The sequence below is a fragment of the Chiloscyllium plagiosum genome, unplaced genomic scaffold, assembly GCF_037043375.1.
Source record: "Chiloscyllium plagiosum isolate Xiang-an unplaced genomic scaffold, Cpla_swu_hap1 HiC_scaffold_47, whole genome shotgun sequence".
NCBI classification, from domain to species: Eukaryota; Metazoa; Chordata; class Chondrichthyes; order Orectolobiformes; family Hemiscylliidae; genus Chiloscyllium; species Chiloscyllium plagiosum.
Genome location: NW_028270185.1, coordinates 13084054 through 13100482, shown reverse-complemented (window position 1 = coordinate 13100482; position 16429 = coordinate 13084054). Strand labels below are relative to the sequence as shown.

Sequence of the window (16429 nt, the reverse complement as noted above, 5' to 3'; positions counted from 1 at the left end):
ATGGGGCTTGAACCCATGACATTCTGGCTCCCAATACAGATGCTACCTGCTCAACTGCAGCTACAGGACTATGTCGTGGGATGTTTGAGGATTATAGTGAGGAGGAAAATTGGCAGACCCACCATCAGAATTGACCTGTGCCATTCCTTGCATGTGAAGATGGTGCACATCACAATATTGCAAATATCTGGTGCCCATGGTGCGGAGGTGACAGGCTGCAATATTTACTCAGGATTGGAGGGGATGGATGGGGGAAGTTCTTAATGAGATCACCAAATGAAAGGACTTTTGAAGCAAATTTCAAAGTCCAAGACCCAGTGTGTCCATACAAAACACTCATCCACTGTGCCTCCAATATATACAGGATAACTGGCAGACACAAGCCCTAGTCTTAGCCATCTCCAACCCTTAGATGGGGAGGCTCCGCGCCCAAGTTCTATTTATAACCTACACAGCACGTCTTGTTAGAATGTGTTCCATGCGCTGTCAGCAATCCCAGAACCATCAGTGTGTCCTCTACAATCCCTCTTGACTTCAGTCGAGCTTCTGTTGATATGGAGAAGCTTTGCACAGAAGCTGTTGGCAAGCATTCCATCTTGGAACAGACTGGGCTTACAAACTGCAAATGTCAATCCAGGAGGGAGATTCCAGGTTTAATCACTTGGCCCATACAAAGTTAGCTGGAACCCAGCTGGGAACAACGCAAGCTGTTTTCATTCATGGATTTAATGCATCACAAAAGACATTTGTTGTGTCTGTGCCAGCCCTTTTGAGAAAGTTATCCAATTTGTACCAATCCCCTCATAAAGCCTGGAAATTATTTTCCCACTTTTTCATGCATTTATCCAATTCCCTTTTGAAAATTATGTTGAAAGTCCTTGTACATCACTCTCTCAGATCTGTAATCTAGATCACAGCAATCCGCTCTAGCAAAACATTTCTCCTCATTTCTTCTCCAATGCTTTTGTCAATGGTCTTAACTTTCTGTCTACTGCTTGGAACATAGGAATGGGCCACTTATCCCCTTGAGCCTGCTCCGCCATTCAACTAGATCATTTAAAAAATATTTATATGCAGTTGTGGTATTGCTGATTGGGCTAGCATTTATTACCCTTGAAAAGATGGCGGTGAGCTGCCTTCATGAACTGCTGCAGTCCATGTGTAAATGTTGGTTAGTGGGTACATAGAACATAGAACATTACAGCCCTCTGTTGCCCTGACCTGTCATACCAATCTGAAGCCCATCTAATTTACACTCTTCCATGTACGTCCATATGCTTGTCCAGTGACGACTTAAATGTACTTAAAAAATAGGCGAATCTACTCCCGTTGTAGGCAATGGTTCGATGTGGATGATTACTGTGATATTGAGTATTTGCATCAGATCTAGATGCAGGTCCTTAGAATTGTAGAAGCTTTGGAAAGATTTGGAAAGACTTCAGTACGGCACCACATTTCTTTCGGCACAGACATAAATATTACAGGAATAAATCATCCCCATTATTAGTCCCAGCTTCATTCCTAAAATATTAGCCTTGAGTCATGAAACAGAAAATTTCAAACACATTTTTAATCATAAATCATTTCATCCACTTTTTATCTGGTAGAAAATGCTGAACTATACAGCAGCTCATTCTGTACTTTGTGCCTAGGGTGTGAAGTTTCAGAATTGAGAACATTTACAAGCAGTCCCTGATTTACGAACACCCGACTTCAGAATGCACATACTTATGAACTTGATCCCTTACAAGGGTATATTAATATTAGTTATAAAGATCCAACATGTGAACATTTCCTCAAATGCATGAATGGCTATTTTATACCATCTTGTATTGTGTTCCAACTTGTGTAAATTCTACTTGCGAACAGACCTAGAAATGGAACCCATTTGCCACACGGGGATTGCCTGTAGATGAATGAGCAGGAGAAGTGGGTGAGAAGCGATGTGCAGGAAGTTTGCCGCACAGAATCACAGTGCAATTCTTGATCAGAATAGAGATCATTTTCCTGTCAAAGTGGCTAGAATTGCTCCAACCCCCAGAATTTGTATTGCTTCCTGCATTTACTGTATTTAGCTAGAGTAAATGATTAAGAAAGCATATGGGAAACTTGCCTTTACTACTTGAGACATAGAGTTTAAGAACAGGAAGGTTATGCTGGAAGTACTGTATATAAAATGTTGAACATGCTACAGCTAGAGTATTGTGTGCATCCTGGAATCCATACTATATGAAGGATGTAATTGCACTGGAGAGGGTGCAGAGGAGAATTACCAGAATGTTCCTGGGCTGGAGAGTTTCAGTTATGAAGAAAGTTTGGATAAATTGGTGCTGTTTTTCTTAGAGGAGGGGAGATTGATTTGAGATGTATAAAATTATGAGGTGCATAGACAGAGTAGACAGGAAGAAACTCTTCCCTTGGTGGAGGGATCAATGACCAGGGCTATAGCAGGAGATTTAGAGGGGATGTGAGGAAAATGGTTTCATCCAGAGTGTGGTGGGTATGTGAAATTCACTGCCTGTAACGGTGGTACAGGTAGAAACCCTCCTAACACTTAAGTATTTAAATGTGCCCTTGCAATGCCAAAGCATATAAGGCTGTAAACCTATAGCTGGAAAATTGGAATAGAATATTAGGTGGTTCTTTTTGACCAGCACAGATTTGAAGGGGTGAGGGGCCTTTTTCTATGCTGTAGATCTCTAAGACTAAATAAGCCCTAATCAGGAAAGATTGCTGCAGTTTCAGTCATGAACGCCGTTTACTGTAGTCCACATTGCAATCTGTAAAATCTATTTAAAAGGCAGCTATGTCATTTGCGTTTTAGCATTTTGTTTGCTGAGTGAAAGATTGCATTCACTGGAATATAGACTGCTGCGAGCATTCAAAGGGCACACAGGATCTGGAAATGGATCTTTAAATCTTGACACTGCTTTACAGAACTCTCCAGTATTGTGCAACCCCAGCAGTTGCCATGAAAACATAAAACATTGTCAGTGGCCATTCAGCCTCTGAAGCTTATTCCATTATTCAATTAGATCATGCCTGATATGTATCGTAACTCATCTACCCAACTTGGCTGTTACTCTTAAATGCCCTTCCTTGGATGAAATTAGAAACCACAGATGTACAAGTATTAGAATATATTTAATTAAGTAATTACAGCTCCAAAGGAAGTCATTTAAGATGGTCTCTGTGGGCCAAATTTCCTCCTTCTGGGCCCTAATGAGTACGTCCAGGAATTGTTGGGTAAAAACGCCATATGCAAAAAATCCATGACATTGGAAGTCTTTTTAAATCTACTGATAGCAAATATTATTAAAATAAGGTGGGGAAACCGTCGAAAGCAACCACAATTGCAAGAATTCTTCACCCAGCATTGCAACTGCTGATAACTTCATCATTCTTAACCAGTTCCAAATGCATCAAGCATAATACTGTTAGTATAAGTTTGAACAAAATAGAAGTGGCATTTCTCATTCTGTGCAACCACAAAGGAAGCTGGTGCACATTTAGTCTTGTTACTGTAAATGACCTGGAGAGGCGCGCTCAGCACTGCAGCACATATTTGTGGCATTTCCTTTGTAACATCCCTCTGTATGTCATGCGATGGTGTAACCCACCAGCATTAACATCACAGAGGATTGTGAGTCAGTCATTCTGCTGTTAAGTTTTTGCATTTAGAATCTAAATACAGGGAAGACTCAGAACCATGAGTTAAAGTTGAGGAAATTAGAAAGCAAAGGCTTGTGAGCGTATATTCATTTTGGTGATGGTCTTTGATGGATAATTGCCCAGAATATATATTTCTTTCAAGAGCTCCATGGGTTCTACTGCGATCCAAGAAGTCCATAGGGCTCTGGTTTAATGTCTCACCTGAAAGACTGAACCTGTGACAGTGATTGCACACACTTCGCATTACGGTGGAATGTCTCAGCCCAGATGTTAACTATTAACCCAAGAAAGAAGGGTAGTCCAGAGACCTTTACAGACAGAATTGCAGGATAACTTTCCAGGGCAGGAATTGGGAGTGACTGTGTGGGAGCATTTGAGGCACAGTTGGATGGGGTTCCAGAGAGGGAATGGATGGAGGAATTTGTCATCCCGGGCTGTGACACTGAGGACAACACTGTCACCTCTCAGTCACAGGTCAATGAGTCAGGTCCTGCCTCAAAGACATGAGCATATCATCTAACTGGACATTCCAGCATAATTGAAAAGAAAAATTTGTATTTGTATAGCTACATACATGACCACTAGACATATCAAAACACTTTGCAACTACTTTGAAGCATAGTTGCCATTAGATTAGATTAGATTTCCTACAGTGTGAAAACAGGCCCTTCGGCCCAACAAGTCCACGCCAACCCTCCGAAGACTAACCCACCCAGGCTCATTTCCCTCTGACTAATGCACCTAACACCATGGGCAATTTGGCACGACCAATTCACCTGACCTGCACATCTTTGGACTGTGGGAGGAAACCAGAGCACCCGGAAGAAACACATGCAGACATGGGGAGAACATGCAAACTCCACATAGACAGTAACCCGAGGCAGGAATCGAACCCAGGCCCCTGGTGCTGTGAGGCAACAGTGCTAACCACTGAGCCACCATGCCATCCCATTATAATGTTGGAAATACAGCAGCCAGTTTTCACACAGTAAGCTCCCACAGTCAGCAATGTGATAGTGATCTGATGATTGAGGGGACACCTGGGAATTACTCCCTTGATCCTCTTTGCAATAGTATCATGGGATCTTGGACATCCACACAAGAAGACAGGTGGAACATTGGTTTTAGAGCCCTTCCAAAAGCTGACACCTGCAGCCATGCAGCATTAACCTGGATGTGTTTGTTCTAGTTCTGAAGTGGGATTTGTTCAGACTCAGAAGCAGGAATGCTACCCACTGAGCCACTGCATGTCATACTGTTTGGAATTATCTTTCAGCTGTTATGTTAGACTGATGTTACACCTCAGCAGATAAAAAAGACCGCAAGATACTTATGGAAGTTCTTACCAATAATTAACTCTCGACCAGCATCAATAAAAAAAGATAACCTAGTTGTGATCAGGCTATTGCTTGTAAAGCTTGCTGCATGCAAATTGAATACAGTGACAACATTTCTGAATTACTTAATTGGCTGCAAAGGTCTTTGGACATTCTGAGATTGTGAACAGCTCTACAGAAGTTCAAGATCTTTCTTTCTCTAAGTGATGTTGACTAATGGATAGAGTTTGCATACCTTGAGTCATAGATCTCGATAGTTGGGTGTGAGGTTATTTTGATGACTGCTGAGTTGTTTATGCTAATTGAAACTCAAGATCTTTTTTTGGGATTGGGACAGGTTGATAACTCAGAGTGGTTTCTCCGTTTATATCAGTTTTGGGAGCTTGTGACCAACAGCGAGCCAGGACTACTGAATTACAAACATAGGAAGTAAGAGGTAGGCCACTCAGCCCCTCAGGGTTGCTCTTCCATTTGATAAGGTCATGGCTGATTTGGTGACTCCATGTTCCTATTCATCCCTGATACCTGTCTACCCCATTGCTTAATGAGAATCTATCCACTTCTGCCTTAAAAACATTCAAGGACTCTGCTTCCACCACCTTCTGAGGAAGTGAGTTGCAAAGACTCAAGACCTGTTAAGAGAAAAAATCGTCCTCACCTCTGTTTTAAATGGAAGACCTCTTATCTTTAAATAGCTGTGATTTTGTCATAAATATCTTCTTTGCATCCCTGTATTGAAAACACCAGGGTGTTATTTATTTAAATAGAAACAAACGAGTATGATTTAATGCTCAAAAATTCATTTGGACCATCTGTTCTATACTAGTTCTATACTTTATGCTTCAATGCTTGAGCCACTTTAATTATTACATATTCTTACATATGTGTAAAACCTTTTCTTCCTTTTTCCCTTGTGTACATAGCAAGCTTCCTTTACATGTTGTTTTGCTATTCACCTCCTTATGATAAGGAGACCCATATCTGACTACTTTCCGAGAACGACTGTTTTCCTGAATTTATTAGTTATTATTATCTTTCATGGCCCCTTCACTTCAGATACCTTCTCCCATGAGTAAAAGCAGGTTTTCTATGCCCACCTCTTCATGATTTTAAGGAACTCTATCAGATCATTCCTTTACAACGGAAAAGGGGTCCCAATCTATTTTTTTTATTTATCATAAGACTGGCTGCCGCCAGCATTTACTGTTTATTTACTGAACTTGTGGTGGTGATGTTCCCATGTATTTGGTGCCCTGTCGTTATATCAGGGTAGAAGTGGCAGGTTTGGAAGGTGTTGTCAGATGAATCTTGGTGAGTTGCTGTACTGCATCTTGTAGATGACAAATCTTATTCAGATCTGTTCAGAAATCAATTTCAAACATTTGTTCATGGGAATGTGAATGTCACTGGCAAGGCCAGCATATGTTCCCTATCCCTAATTGTGCTTGAATTGATTGGCATGCTCAGCCATTTCAGGGGGTAGTTAAAAATCAACCACATCACCGTGGATCTGGAGTCATATGTAGGCCAGACTGGGTAAAGATGGCAGATTTCCCTCCCTGGAGGACATTAATGAACCAGGTGAGTTTTATAACAATCGGCTGTGGCTTCATAGCACTATTACTGAGTTTAACTTTATATTCTAGATCTGTATTAATTATAATTAGTAAGTAATTTAAGTTAAATTCTCCTCTGGCGGAATGTGAACCTATGTACCTCTGATGAACTAGACTGTGACATTACCATTGTGCCACCAACTCCCATTGTCTAATGGATGGGTGATGAAGGGGTTCTATGGCCTTTATGCTACAGACAAGACTATTCTTGATGTTTCCATACTGTTTAACTCAGGTTGATTCACATACCAACACATATCTAGACAACCGCCTGCTGAAAACCAAGGGGGAAGAAGAGTGGATCTCATTTGATGTAACAGAGACAGTGAAAAAGTGGCTGTTGAATAAAGGTAAGAGGAGACAGAGATGAACTCCAGTTTCCGGAGAGAGAATAAAAGAGGGAGCATTATGTTCATACTGTGTATTTCATGACCTCCGCATATGCTGAAACACTTGTTGACAAATGGAGTAATTATTTTGGGGTTAGTCACTGTTATCAAGTAGGACCTGTAGCTATTTTGCACATAGTTGACCTGCTACACTGGCTAGGCTCCTAAATGCTTTACAGTCCCCAGACACTTATAGGAGGAAGAATCCGCTTCTAGTTGATGTTATGACTTTTTTTCCTTAAAGAGAGTGGTCACCAGATTTCAGTGCAGAAAAGATTATTAATCTTGTGGATCCAGCATGAAATGGGTTTGGAGAGTTTCAATGCGTCACTTTCATAGATCACCTGTACTTAACTACAAATTGACAACAAGCCAACATCTCCCCTAGAGTAAGAAAGACCAGCATAGCACATTGTAACATTAAATTCAGTGTGGGATGTGCCTGTGAGATTGGGGAATCAGTAGAAATGATTAGAGCAGAAAAGAGAGAGCTTTGCACTCTAAATAACTCCGTGCTGTCCAGGTCCTGGGAGTGTTTGGGACAGTGTGTATGGAGGTTTACTCTGTATCTAACTGTATCTGCTGTACCTGTGTAGGTATGTTTGATGGGGACAGTGTAGAGGGAGCTTTAATCTATTTTCGACCCTATCTCTGCTGTGGAAGTGTTCGATGAGACAGTCTAGAGAGAGTTTGTGCTGAAATTGGGCATTTAATTGTGTAGAGCTGGCTTTACTCTGTGGTAGTCAATATTGAGAGTTTGTTGCTGGGAAAGCACAGTGGGACAGGCAGCATCCAAGGTGCGGGAGAATCAACATTTCGGGCATAAGCCTTTCATCAGGAATGAGGCTTGTGGGCTGGGGATGAGAGGGGGCTGGGGTTGAAAGGAAGGTAGCTGAGAAAGCAATAGGTGGATGAATGAGAGGGAGAAGGTGATAGGTCGGGGGGGGGGGGGGGGGGAGGAGGAGGTGATGGACAGGTCTGGAGGGCAGTGCCGAGTTGGTGGCTTGGGACTGGGATAATTTGGGCGAAGGAGAAATGAGGAAGCTAGTGAAATTCACATTTATCCTGTGTGGTTGCAGGGTCCCGAGTGCTTTCCCAGCAACACACTCTTGACTCTGATCTCCAGTATCTGCAGTCCTCACTTTCTCCTCTGTGGTAGTCATTAACAGGATATAGAGATATATTAGTTATGTCACTGGTGTAACAGTTCATTTGAAATCTGATTAATGATTTAGTTATAATTTTGTATAAAACACAGGTAACAATAAAATTCATGGTGTGTTGGTTTGTTATTGTAGCCATTTGAAGGAGATGGGACACTGGGGAATCAGAGAAGATAAATAAATGTGTTTTTGCATCTGAAGAATGAGTTTTAAAATTTAAAAAAAGGTCAGGTTTGGTCTCCAACATCTGATGAAGACTTCTGAGCCCTGCACTTTAGACAGAATGTGAAGGAATTAGACCATGTTCAGAAAGGATTTACCAGAATGGTTCCAGGAGTGAGGGACCGGCTGCAAAGAGATGCCACTGTGGGGCAATGACACCATGCTTAATGATCCATGTAGTCCACAGCACCTTCATGAAGGTTCACCAAAGTCATTATGGGATGAAGCTATTGTCTGATGAGGGAAGACTAAGTAGACTGGGCCAGTATTCTCTGGTTCCTGATGAAGGGCTTTTGCCTGAAACGTCGTTTTCGCTGCTCGTTGGATGCTGCCTGAATTGCTGTGCTCTTCCAGCACCACTGATCCAGAACCAGTATTCTCTGGAGTTGAGATGAATGAGAAATGATCTCATTCTCAAATAAGATTCTTTCAGGGATTTACAAGATAGATGCAGGCAGAATGTTTCCCTCTAGGCTGGGTGGCTAGAATCAGAGGAGACAGTCTCAAAAAAAAAAGGAATAGGCCATTTAGGATTGAGCTGAGGAGGAATTTCTTCATTTTGAGGATCTGGAATCTTTCAAATTCTGCACCCCAAAGAGCTGTGGAGGATCCATCATTGAATATGTTCAAGACAAAGATCAATAGATTTCTAGATATTAAAAATAGCTAAGGATATGGGAGAGTGCAGAAAAATGGTATCGAAATAGAAGATTAACTACAATCACATTGAACTCGAGGGGCAGCACGGCTTCTTGTTCTTATTTATTCTGTTTTATGTTCACTCCCAAGCGCAGATGAGGATATTGGCTTAGGAGTCAGGCGTCTTCCAAATCCAAGTGCCATACTCGCATTTAGTGTGTGAATCTCTGTGAGTTAATATGTTCTGTGGTTTGTGTGGATCAATAATGCTAACTAATTCTTGTTTAATCCCTAGGATTTCTGCTTCCCATAGAATGTTAGAAACCCTGTCATTTGAACTAAAAGTTTCCATCTGCTGAGTACAGCTGCAGACTGTGTGATGAAAGAATGTTCATAATACTTTAAATATAAATATTCTGAACCCACAAATCAACCATTTGTCCTTCTGTAGATTCAAGAATTTCCACATATGTGAAAGGTGCACAGGAGCGGATTATCGGATTAGAGTTGAATGACAGCCCCCACTGCAGTGCAGTATTGAGGGAGTGCTGCACTGTCACAGATTCCAACTTTCAAGTGAGACCCTATTTGCCCTTAAATCAGATCTGCATCTAAAAGATCCTGTGGGCAGTTATCGATGAGAAAGAAATGGGGAGAATCCTCTGATGTCCTGGTCAATATTTATCCCAGCAACTGGAATCACTAAAAACAGATTTTCTGAATATGATTTCACTGCTGTTTGTGGGAGCTTGCTGTGTGCACATTAGCTACTGCATTTCCTGGATTACAAAAGTGAATACAATTCATATGCAATCTCCATTTCCTGAGGTTAGAAACAGCACTATACAATACAAGTGCTCTTTATTATTCACCGATAGTTTGGGGTTAATGCTGGAGTTTGATTGAGGGCACCATGTCTTTTTCATAGAGTCATACAGCATGTTAACAGACCCTTTGGTCCATACTAATCCATGCCAACCACATATCCTAACCTGATCCAGTCCCATTTGCCAGCATTTGGCCCATATCCCTCTAAACCCTTCTGATTCATTTATCCATCCAGACGCCTTCTAACTGTTGCAATTGTATCCACCTCCACCATCTCCCCTGGGAGCTCATTCCATACATGCATCATTGGGTGAGAAAGTTGCCCCTCAGGACCCTTTTAAATCTTTCCCCTCTCACCTTAAACCTATGCCCTTTAGTTCTGGACTCCCTTACCCTGAGAAAAAGACCTTGGCTATTCACCCTATTCATGCCCCTTTGTAAACCTCTATAAGGTCACCTCTCAATCTCCAACACTTCAGGGAAAATGTCCCGATCTATTCAGCCTTTACCTATAGTTCAAACCCTCCAATCCAGCAACATCCTTGTAAATCTTTTCTAACAGCACCTTTCCTATAGAAGGGAGACCAGAATTGAATGTGGAAAGTTGCTTCATCTGTGGTACTGGACTATCTTTGATCACCAATAAAGTCTGTACATTTCTGATGAACTCCAGGATGTTGACAGTAGGGAATTCAGTAATGGCAAGGGACAACGGATACAATATCTCTTGTTGGAAATGGTCAATTCTGTGCTACAAACATTACTGACTAATGTGATCCAGTTCTTGCCTAATATGAGTGCAGAGTGCTTCAGTATGTGAGAAGTTACACATGGAACTGAATACTAGTGTGGAATTGTAACGGGATTGATTGCAAAACACCTCAGTTGGTTTACGCTGTTGGCTGTGCTGTAATAATTTTCGTTAAGTGTACATTGTGACCCAAAATAAAATCTTTTATCCAATGAATTTGACTTTCTCTACACAGCGAACAACAGCCTCCTCCCTCACCCTGTCTTTCCTTGCAGAGACTGACCAAAGATTGAAGATCAGCGTCCACTGCTCCTGTGAGTCTTCCAACCTGAAGAAAAGCCTTCAATTGAAATTCTACGGTAATAAGACCATCCAACTGTAATGTAGCTTTGTCCCAGATAATGTGGATCATTTTACTTTTCCAATAAACTGTTACTTTGTTCCTCATAGAGACTAGCAACCTGAACCCTTCAATTAGCTTTCTGTCTGTAACTCATTCCTAGGTATCGGTTATTCCATAAAAAATCTAAACTGAGCGATTAGATTCAAGTCTGTAACACACTCCCAGGTATCTGTTACAATTTATATAAAGCCATCAAATCCTTGATTAGACTGTAGTCTGTAACTCACTCCTGGTTATCTGTTACTTTATATATGGAATCAGGGATGTAGAAAGAGCATGGGAATGGGAACAAGAATGGGGAATGGGAATGGAAATTGGGATAGGGATAGGGCAGGATGTATGATCTCTCAGGAGGATTCCATCACTTTCTTTTGTTTGACAGAGTCACCAAGGGGGGACTTGCAGGCCCTGGCAAAGCGGAACCGGAAGATGGCACACATCCTTATCATGTCCACCCCTTCGACCAGGGCTGACACTCACAGTAGAAGAAAACGGGACCTTGACACAGACTACTGCTTCGCGTAGGTGTCCCTTTAACTATCCGAACAATAGTGATGGTGGTGATGGTGCGTTCAATTCAATCCAAACAGATGGCCACGGCTCCAGTCCCTAGACTCTGCTAGTCCTGGAGTTGGAGAAGGCCAGTCAGCTCCTCAAACCCATTCTGAGAGTGAACTGGATTATACCTGATGTGTTTTTCTATCCCTTGAAACCCTTACCCCCCATTTAAAAAAGTCTCATGTTTGAAAATTGCTGTTGATCATACAGCCCCCTCCTCCTCCTAAACAAAGTTCCAGATCCCAGAATTAGCTGATCTCAGCCCCAACCTGAGGACCACAGTTGGCACTTGTGTTGTAGGGGAGCCAACTGGTAAGTACTACAACAATAATTTGAATTTACATAGCTTCTTTGGTGGAGTACAAACTCCCCAAGGTACTTCACTGCATTATGATTGGATTATATTAAACCTTGTGCTACATGTGGAGAAATTAGTATAAGTGGCTAGAATTTCGAATTGGACAGAGAAAGAAAGAAGGCGCAAAGGTCTGAGAGAATCCCAAGTTTAGGCTCCAGGCTACCAAAGAATTTTTAAATTCAATTCATGCAAGTCCAGCGTTCATTGTTAAGGGGAAAATCAAGAGTCAAACACATTGCTGAGGGTCTAAAGTCACATGTAGTGCCAAACTGGGACAATCATGTAAGGACAGCAGATTTCCTTCCCTAAAAGGCATTAGTGAACCAGGTGGACTTCTATAACAAACAACAGTGGCTACATTGTCACTATTAGACCTGCTTTTCAATACAGAATTGTATTGAGTTCAAATTCATCATCTGTCATGACAGGATTTGAACCATATTTCTTAGGGTTCTGCACTACTAGTCCAGTAACATTACTACTACTGCACCATCACCTTCTCTGAAGCAATGATGGAGCAATGAAAACTGATGATGCACAAAGGGTCAGCAATGGCAGAGTGCAGCAATCTTGGTGGATTGTTGGGTTGGCGGAAGTTTCGGAAATAGGCAGGAGGTGAGGTTTTTTGGATGAGGACTAGATTGAAGAGTCTATCATTCTCAGACCATGCAGTTGATCTGGAGGACGAACTGAGAAAAGCATTTTGCTAAAACCCTCTATAATATGCACCATCATAGGTCTGCTGAGGAGAAGAACTGCTGTGTACGGCGCATGTATATTGATTTCCGAAAGGATCTCAACTGGAAGTGGATCCATGAGCCTAAAGGCTATTATGCAAACTTCTGCATGGGACCCTGTCCATACATATGGAGCTCAGACACCCAGTACAGCACTGTAAGTATCAGGAGAATCTCAAACACATATACACTGATACACTGGAATATCAAAAATAGGAGCAGGATGTTCCATTTTGCCCATCAAGTCTACTCTGCTATTCTTGGCTACGAGAACCTACAAAATTCACACGTACAACAGCTCACTACATCAGTTTTGTTCTGCCTTTAGTGTAATTAATAGCAGCAGTTCCGGTACACAATCCCTTAACACTGTTTCGACAAACACTCCCCCACCGTCATACTCACTCCCCCACACACTCTCTCAACATCATGCTCACTCCCCCGCAGACTTCTCCACAATCACACACAGTGCTCCACACACTCCCCCACCGTCACATTCACTCTGCCACATGCTCCCCCACCGTCACAGCACAGAGCAACATTCCAGTTGGATCTAGGTGATTTTATGGACCTCATTTATTTCCACATATTTTTTGAACATCCACTTAAGATACTCACATGGTTCTGCCCTTCCACAACTTTGAAATGTGACACTGATTCCTTCCAACCTAATAAGTTGAAAAGGTTATCCATACCCACACAATGTTTTCTCATCATTATCTTACAAGTCTCAATGAAATCGCCTGGTGTCAGGTCCAAGTCGATGAGTCCAGCTGGCAATTTTAAATTTGGGAATTAATCCTGAGGCCTCCTCTGCACCCGTTCCAAACTCTTGTGCCTTTTGCAGATAGTGAGAAGAGTGAAATGGGTAATGGTACAATATTTAACTGATGTCCAGCATTTTTGATTGACAATATGACATCTTCAGCCTGCAACAGAAGGCTATAAGCTGGCCTCTGCAAACAGCCACTGCTGTGAACAGGAAGGATGGGCTCATCCTGAAACCTGTAGATAAAATAATGAAGGCTGATTCGAGCTGACTAGGGGTTAGACACTGAGTAGTCAGGCATCTGAAAGGGAAGGCCTGTGGTGAATGGAAATTCCCTATTGATTAATTTCCATTCTGAGCATTCAAAATTATGCTACTCAGAAAGCTTAAACTGCTGAATACTTTATTTTCGATAAAGATTTGGGTTTGAAACCCCTTTTTTAATTATGGCTTTCTCGGGGGAGAGAAGAGGTTTGTTTCAATGCAGAATGATGATGGGTGGTTTATATTCCTTCAATGTGATGGATGGACACACAGAAATCTGTACACACTGGCACAGAGCCACTTGTCCACAATAAAAGGATGCACTGGCACAGAGGCACACATCTACACTGATACATTGAAACATCAAAAATAGGAGCAGGATAAGTCCACTTGGCCCATCAAGTCTGCTCTGCTATTCTGTTCCCTGGATGCTGCCTGACGTGCTGCGCTTTTCCAGCAACACATTTTCAGCTCTGATCTCCAGCATCTGCAGACCTCACTTTCTCCTCTGCTATTCTTGGCTACTTTAATCCAAAACATTTTGCCCAAATTATCCTGTTATCTTTAATATCTTGAACTACGTAGTTAAAAACACATACGCGCACACCCTTACAGAGGGTCATGAACACACTGGCACAGAAACACATAGAGACATTTTTATTTGTGTTGAAAGGAATATTGTGACCATGAGTTGCATAAATCTACCGTGCATGTAGCTTTTATGTGGCTTTGAAACAGAATGATAGGAGTCGAAGCTGAGAGCTAAATGTTAGCAATGATTCAAGTGGAATTTGAAAAAGCAAATGACAGATTGATCTTTGTAACCTTGACATTAGTCTGTCAGCACTTTGGCCTGGATATGTCTAAATTTAACAAGTGCACCAACTTTATACTGCAGATATACGGGGGCTTTCCCCACACTGAAATCCCTAGGAATTTCTTCGACTATCATTATTGTATTTGATTTTCCTTAGCGTAGTCTGTTTGAACCAAACTGCCTTCTGTTTCTGATGGAGCTGGGGTTTTCCAGCTGGTCATGAGCATCTTTCTGTTGCCAGGCACCAGCTTTGATAGCCTGCTGCACAGAAACAGAAGAATGCCATTTAGACACTCCAACATGTTACTCTGTTCACTGAAATCATTGCTCATTTGCACTGTCACTCCCTTTATCTTGTTGGCCCCCTGTTGCTAGATACTCCCCGATCTGACAGACATTTATTGGGATCAGTCTTTAAAGTTTCAATTGTCCCCAGATTTTGGAGGGACAGGGTTCCAGATTCTCATTACTGTGTGAAACGAAATGCTTCCTGATTAACTGCTTAATTCTAAATTTAAAAATTATGCCCAACTCCCAGAACAGGTACAGCAAGAGGTTAAATACAGAATGAAGATCCCTGTACACTTTTGCCATCAAACACTTCCAGGATAGGGAAAACATGAGGGTGGATACAGAGTAAAGGTCTCTGTACACTGTCTCATCACTCTCAGGACAGGAACAGTTTGGGATTGGATACTTAAACTGAAAGTAAAGCTCTCTCTGCACTGGCCCATGAAACGCGCCAAGGATAGGAAAGATGTTAAACTTGAAAGGGTTCAGAAAAGATTTACAAGGTGTTGCCAGGATTAGAGGGTTTGACCAAGAGGAAGAGGCTGAATTGACTAGGGCTTCTTTCCCTGGCGGGTCAGAGGGTGAGAGGTGACCGTCTGGAAGTTTATAAAATCATGAGGGGCATGGATAGGGGATAGCCAAAGTCTTTTTCTAAGAGTAGGGGAGTCCAGAAGTAGAGGGCGTAAGTTTAAGGTGAGAGGGGAAAGATTTAAAAGGGAACTTTTTCACGCAGTGAAATGGTACATGTATTGAATGAGTTGATAGAGGAGGTGGTGGAATTGGATACAATTACAATGAAAGGAAGGATTTAGAGGGATAAAGGCCAAATGCTGGCAAATGGGACTAGATCAGTTTAGAAATAGATGAGTTGAATTGAAGGGTCTGTTTCCGTGTTGTATAACTCTATGACAAGTACAGCGCCTGGTTAAATACAGAATAAACATCCCCTGTTGTTTTAAATTGAAGCTAAACCTTTCTTTCCAGTGTCCCCTTAAACACACCCAGGAGATGGACTGCATGGGGATAGATACAGAGTAAAGTACCCTCTACACTGTCCTCATCAAACACCCCAAGGACAAGGATAGCACTGAGTTAAATACAAGACTGTTTACAAAGTTGAGAACCAAGATCAGAATTGACACTGCCCAAAAGTATTTCACACAGTGCTCTTACAGCCATGACAGCTTGTTAACTATGTGATAGGTAAACTGCATTTGTTTTTGACAGAGTTATAAGGAAACAGGCTATTCAGCCAATCTGGTCCATTCTGCTGTTTATACCCACATATACTTTCCACCAATCTACTCCTTTCACCCCTTGTCTCTCCACCGTCCCCATAAATGCATCAATATTACTTCACCACATTCTCATCACTTTTTGCCTGATGGATTTTCTCCTGAATTCCCAATTGAATTTACTGTTGACGTTCATAGCTGCTATTTGTAGTCTCTCCACTATTGGAAACATCTTCCCTACGTACAGTCATTGCAGGACAAATGAAAGCCATTCAGGTGCAGCATGTTGGAGGCCACTCTGGTCCTGGCAGTGTCATTGCCAATGCTGGCCCATGTGCTTGTGCATATAAAAAATTAATGAGGTTCCCACCTCTCTCTCT

General features: G+C 41.9%; 1 protein-coding gene across 1 annotated transcript in view; it reads left to right on the top strand.

The window, feature by feature from the left end:
* LOC122542842 (transforming growth factor beta-3 proprotein-like) overlaps window positions 1-16429 on the top strand; it is a 46641-nt gene that overhangs the window by 22616 nt on the left and 7596 nt on the right. The window contains exons 3-6 of the mRNA XM_043680932.2: window positions 6861-6975; window positions 10893-10976; window positions 11403-11541; window positions 12674-12830. Of these exons, the coding sequence (XP_043536867.2) occupies window positions 6861-6975; window positions 10893-10976; window positions 11403-11541; window positions 12674-12830 (495 nt within the window). The remainder of the gene's footprint in view (window positions 1-6860; window positions 6976-10892; window positions 10977-11402; window positions 11542-12673; window positions 12831-16429) is intronic.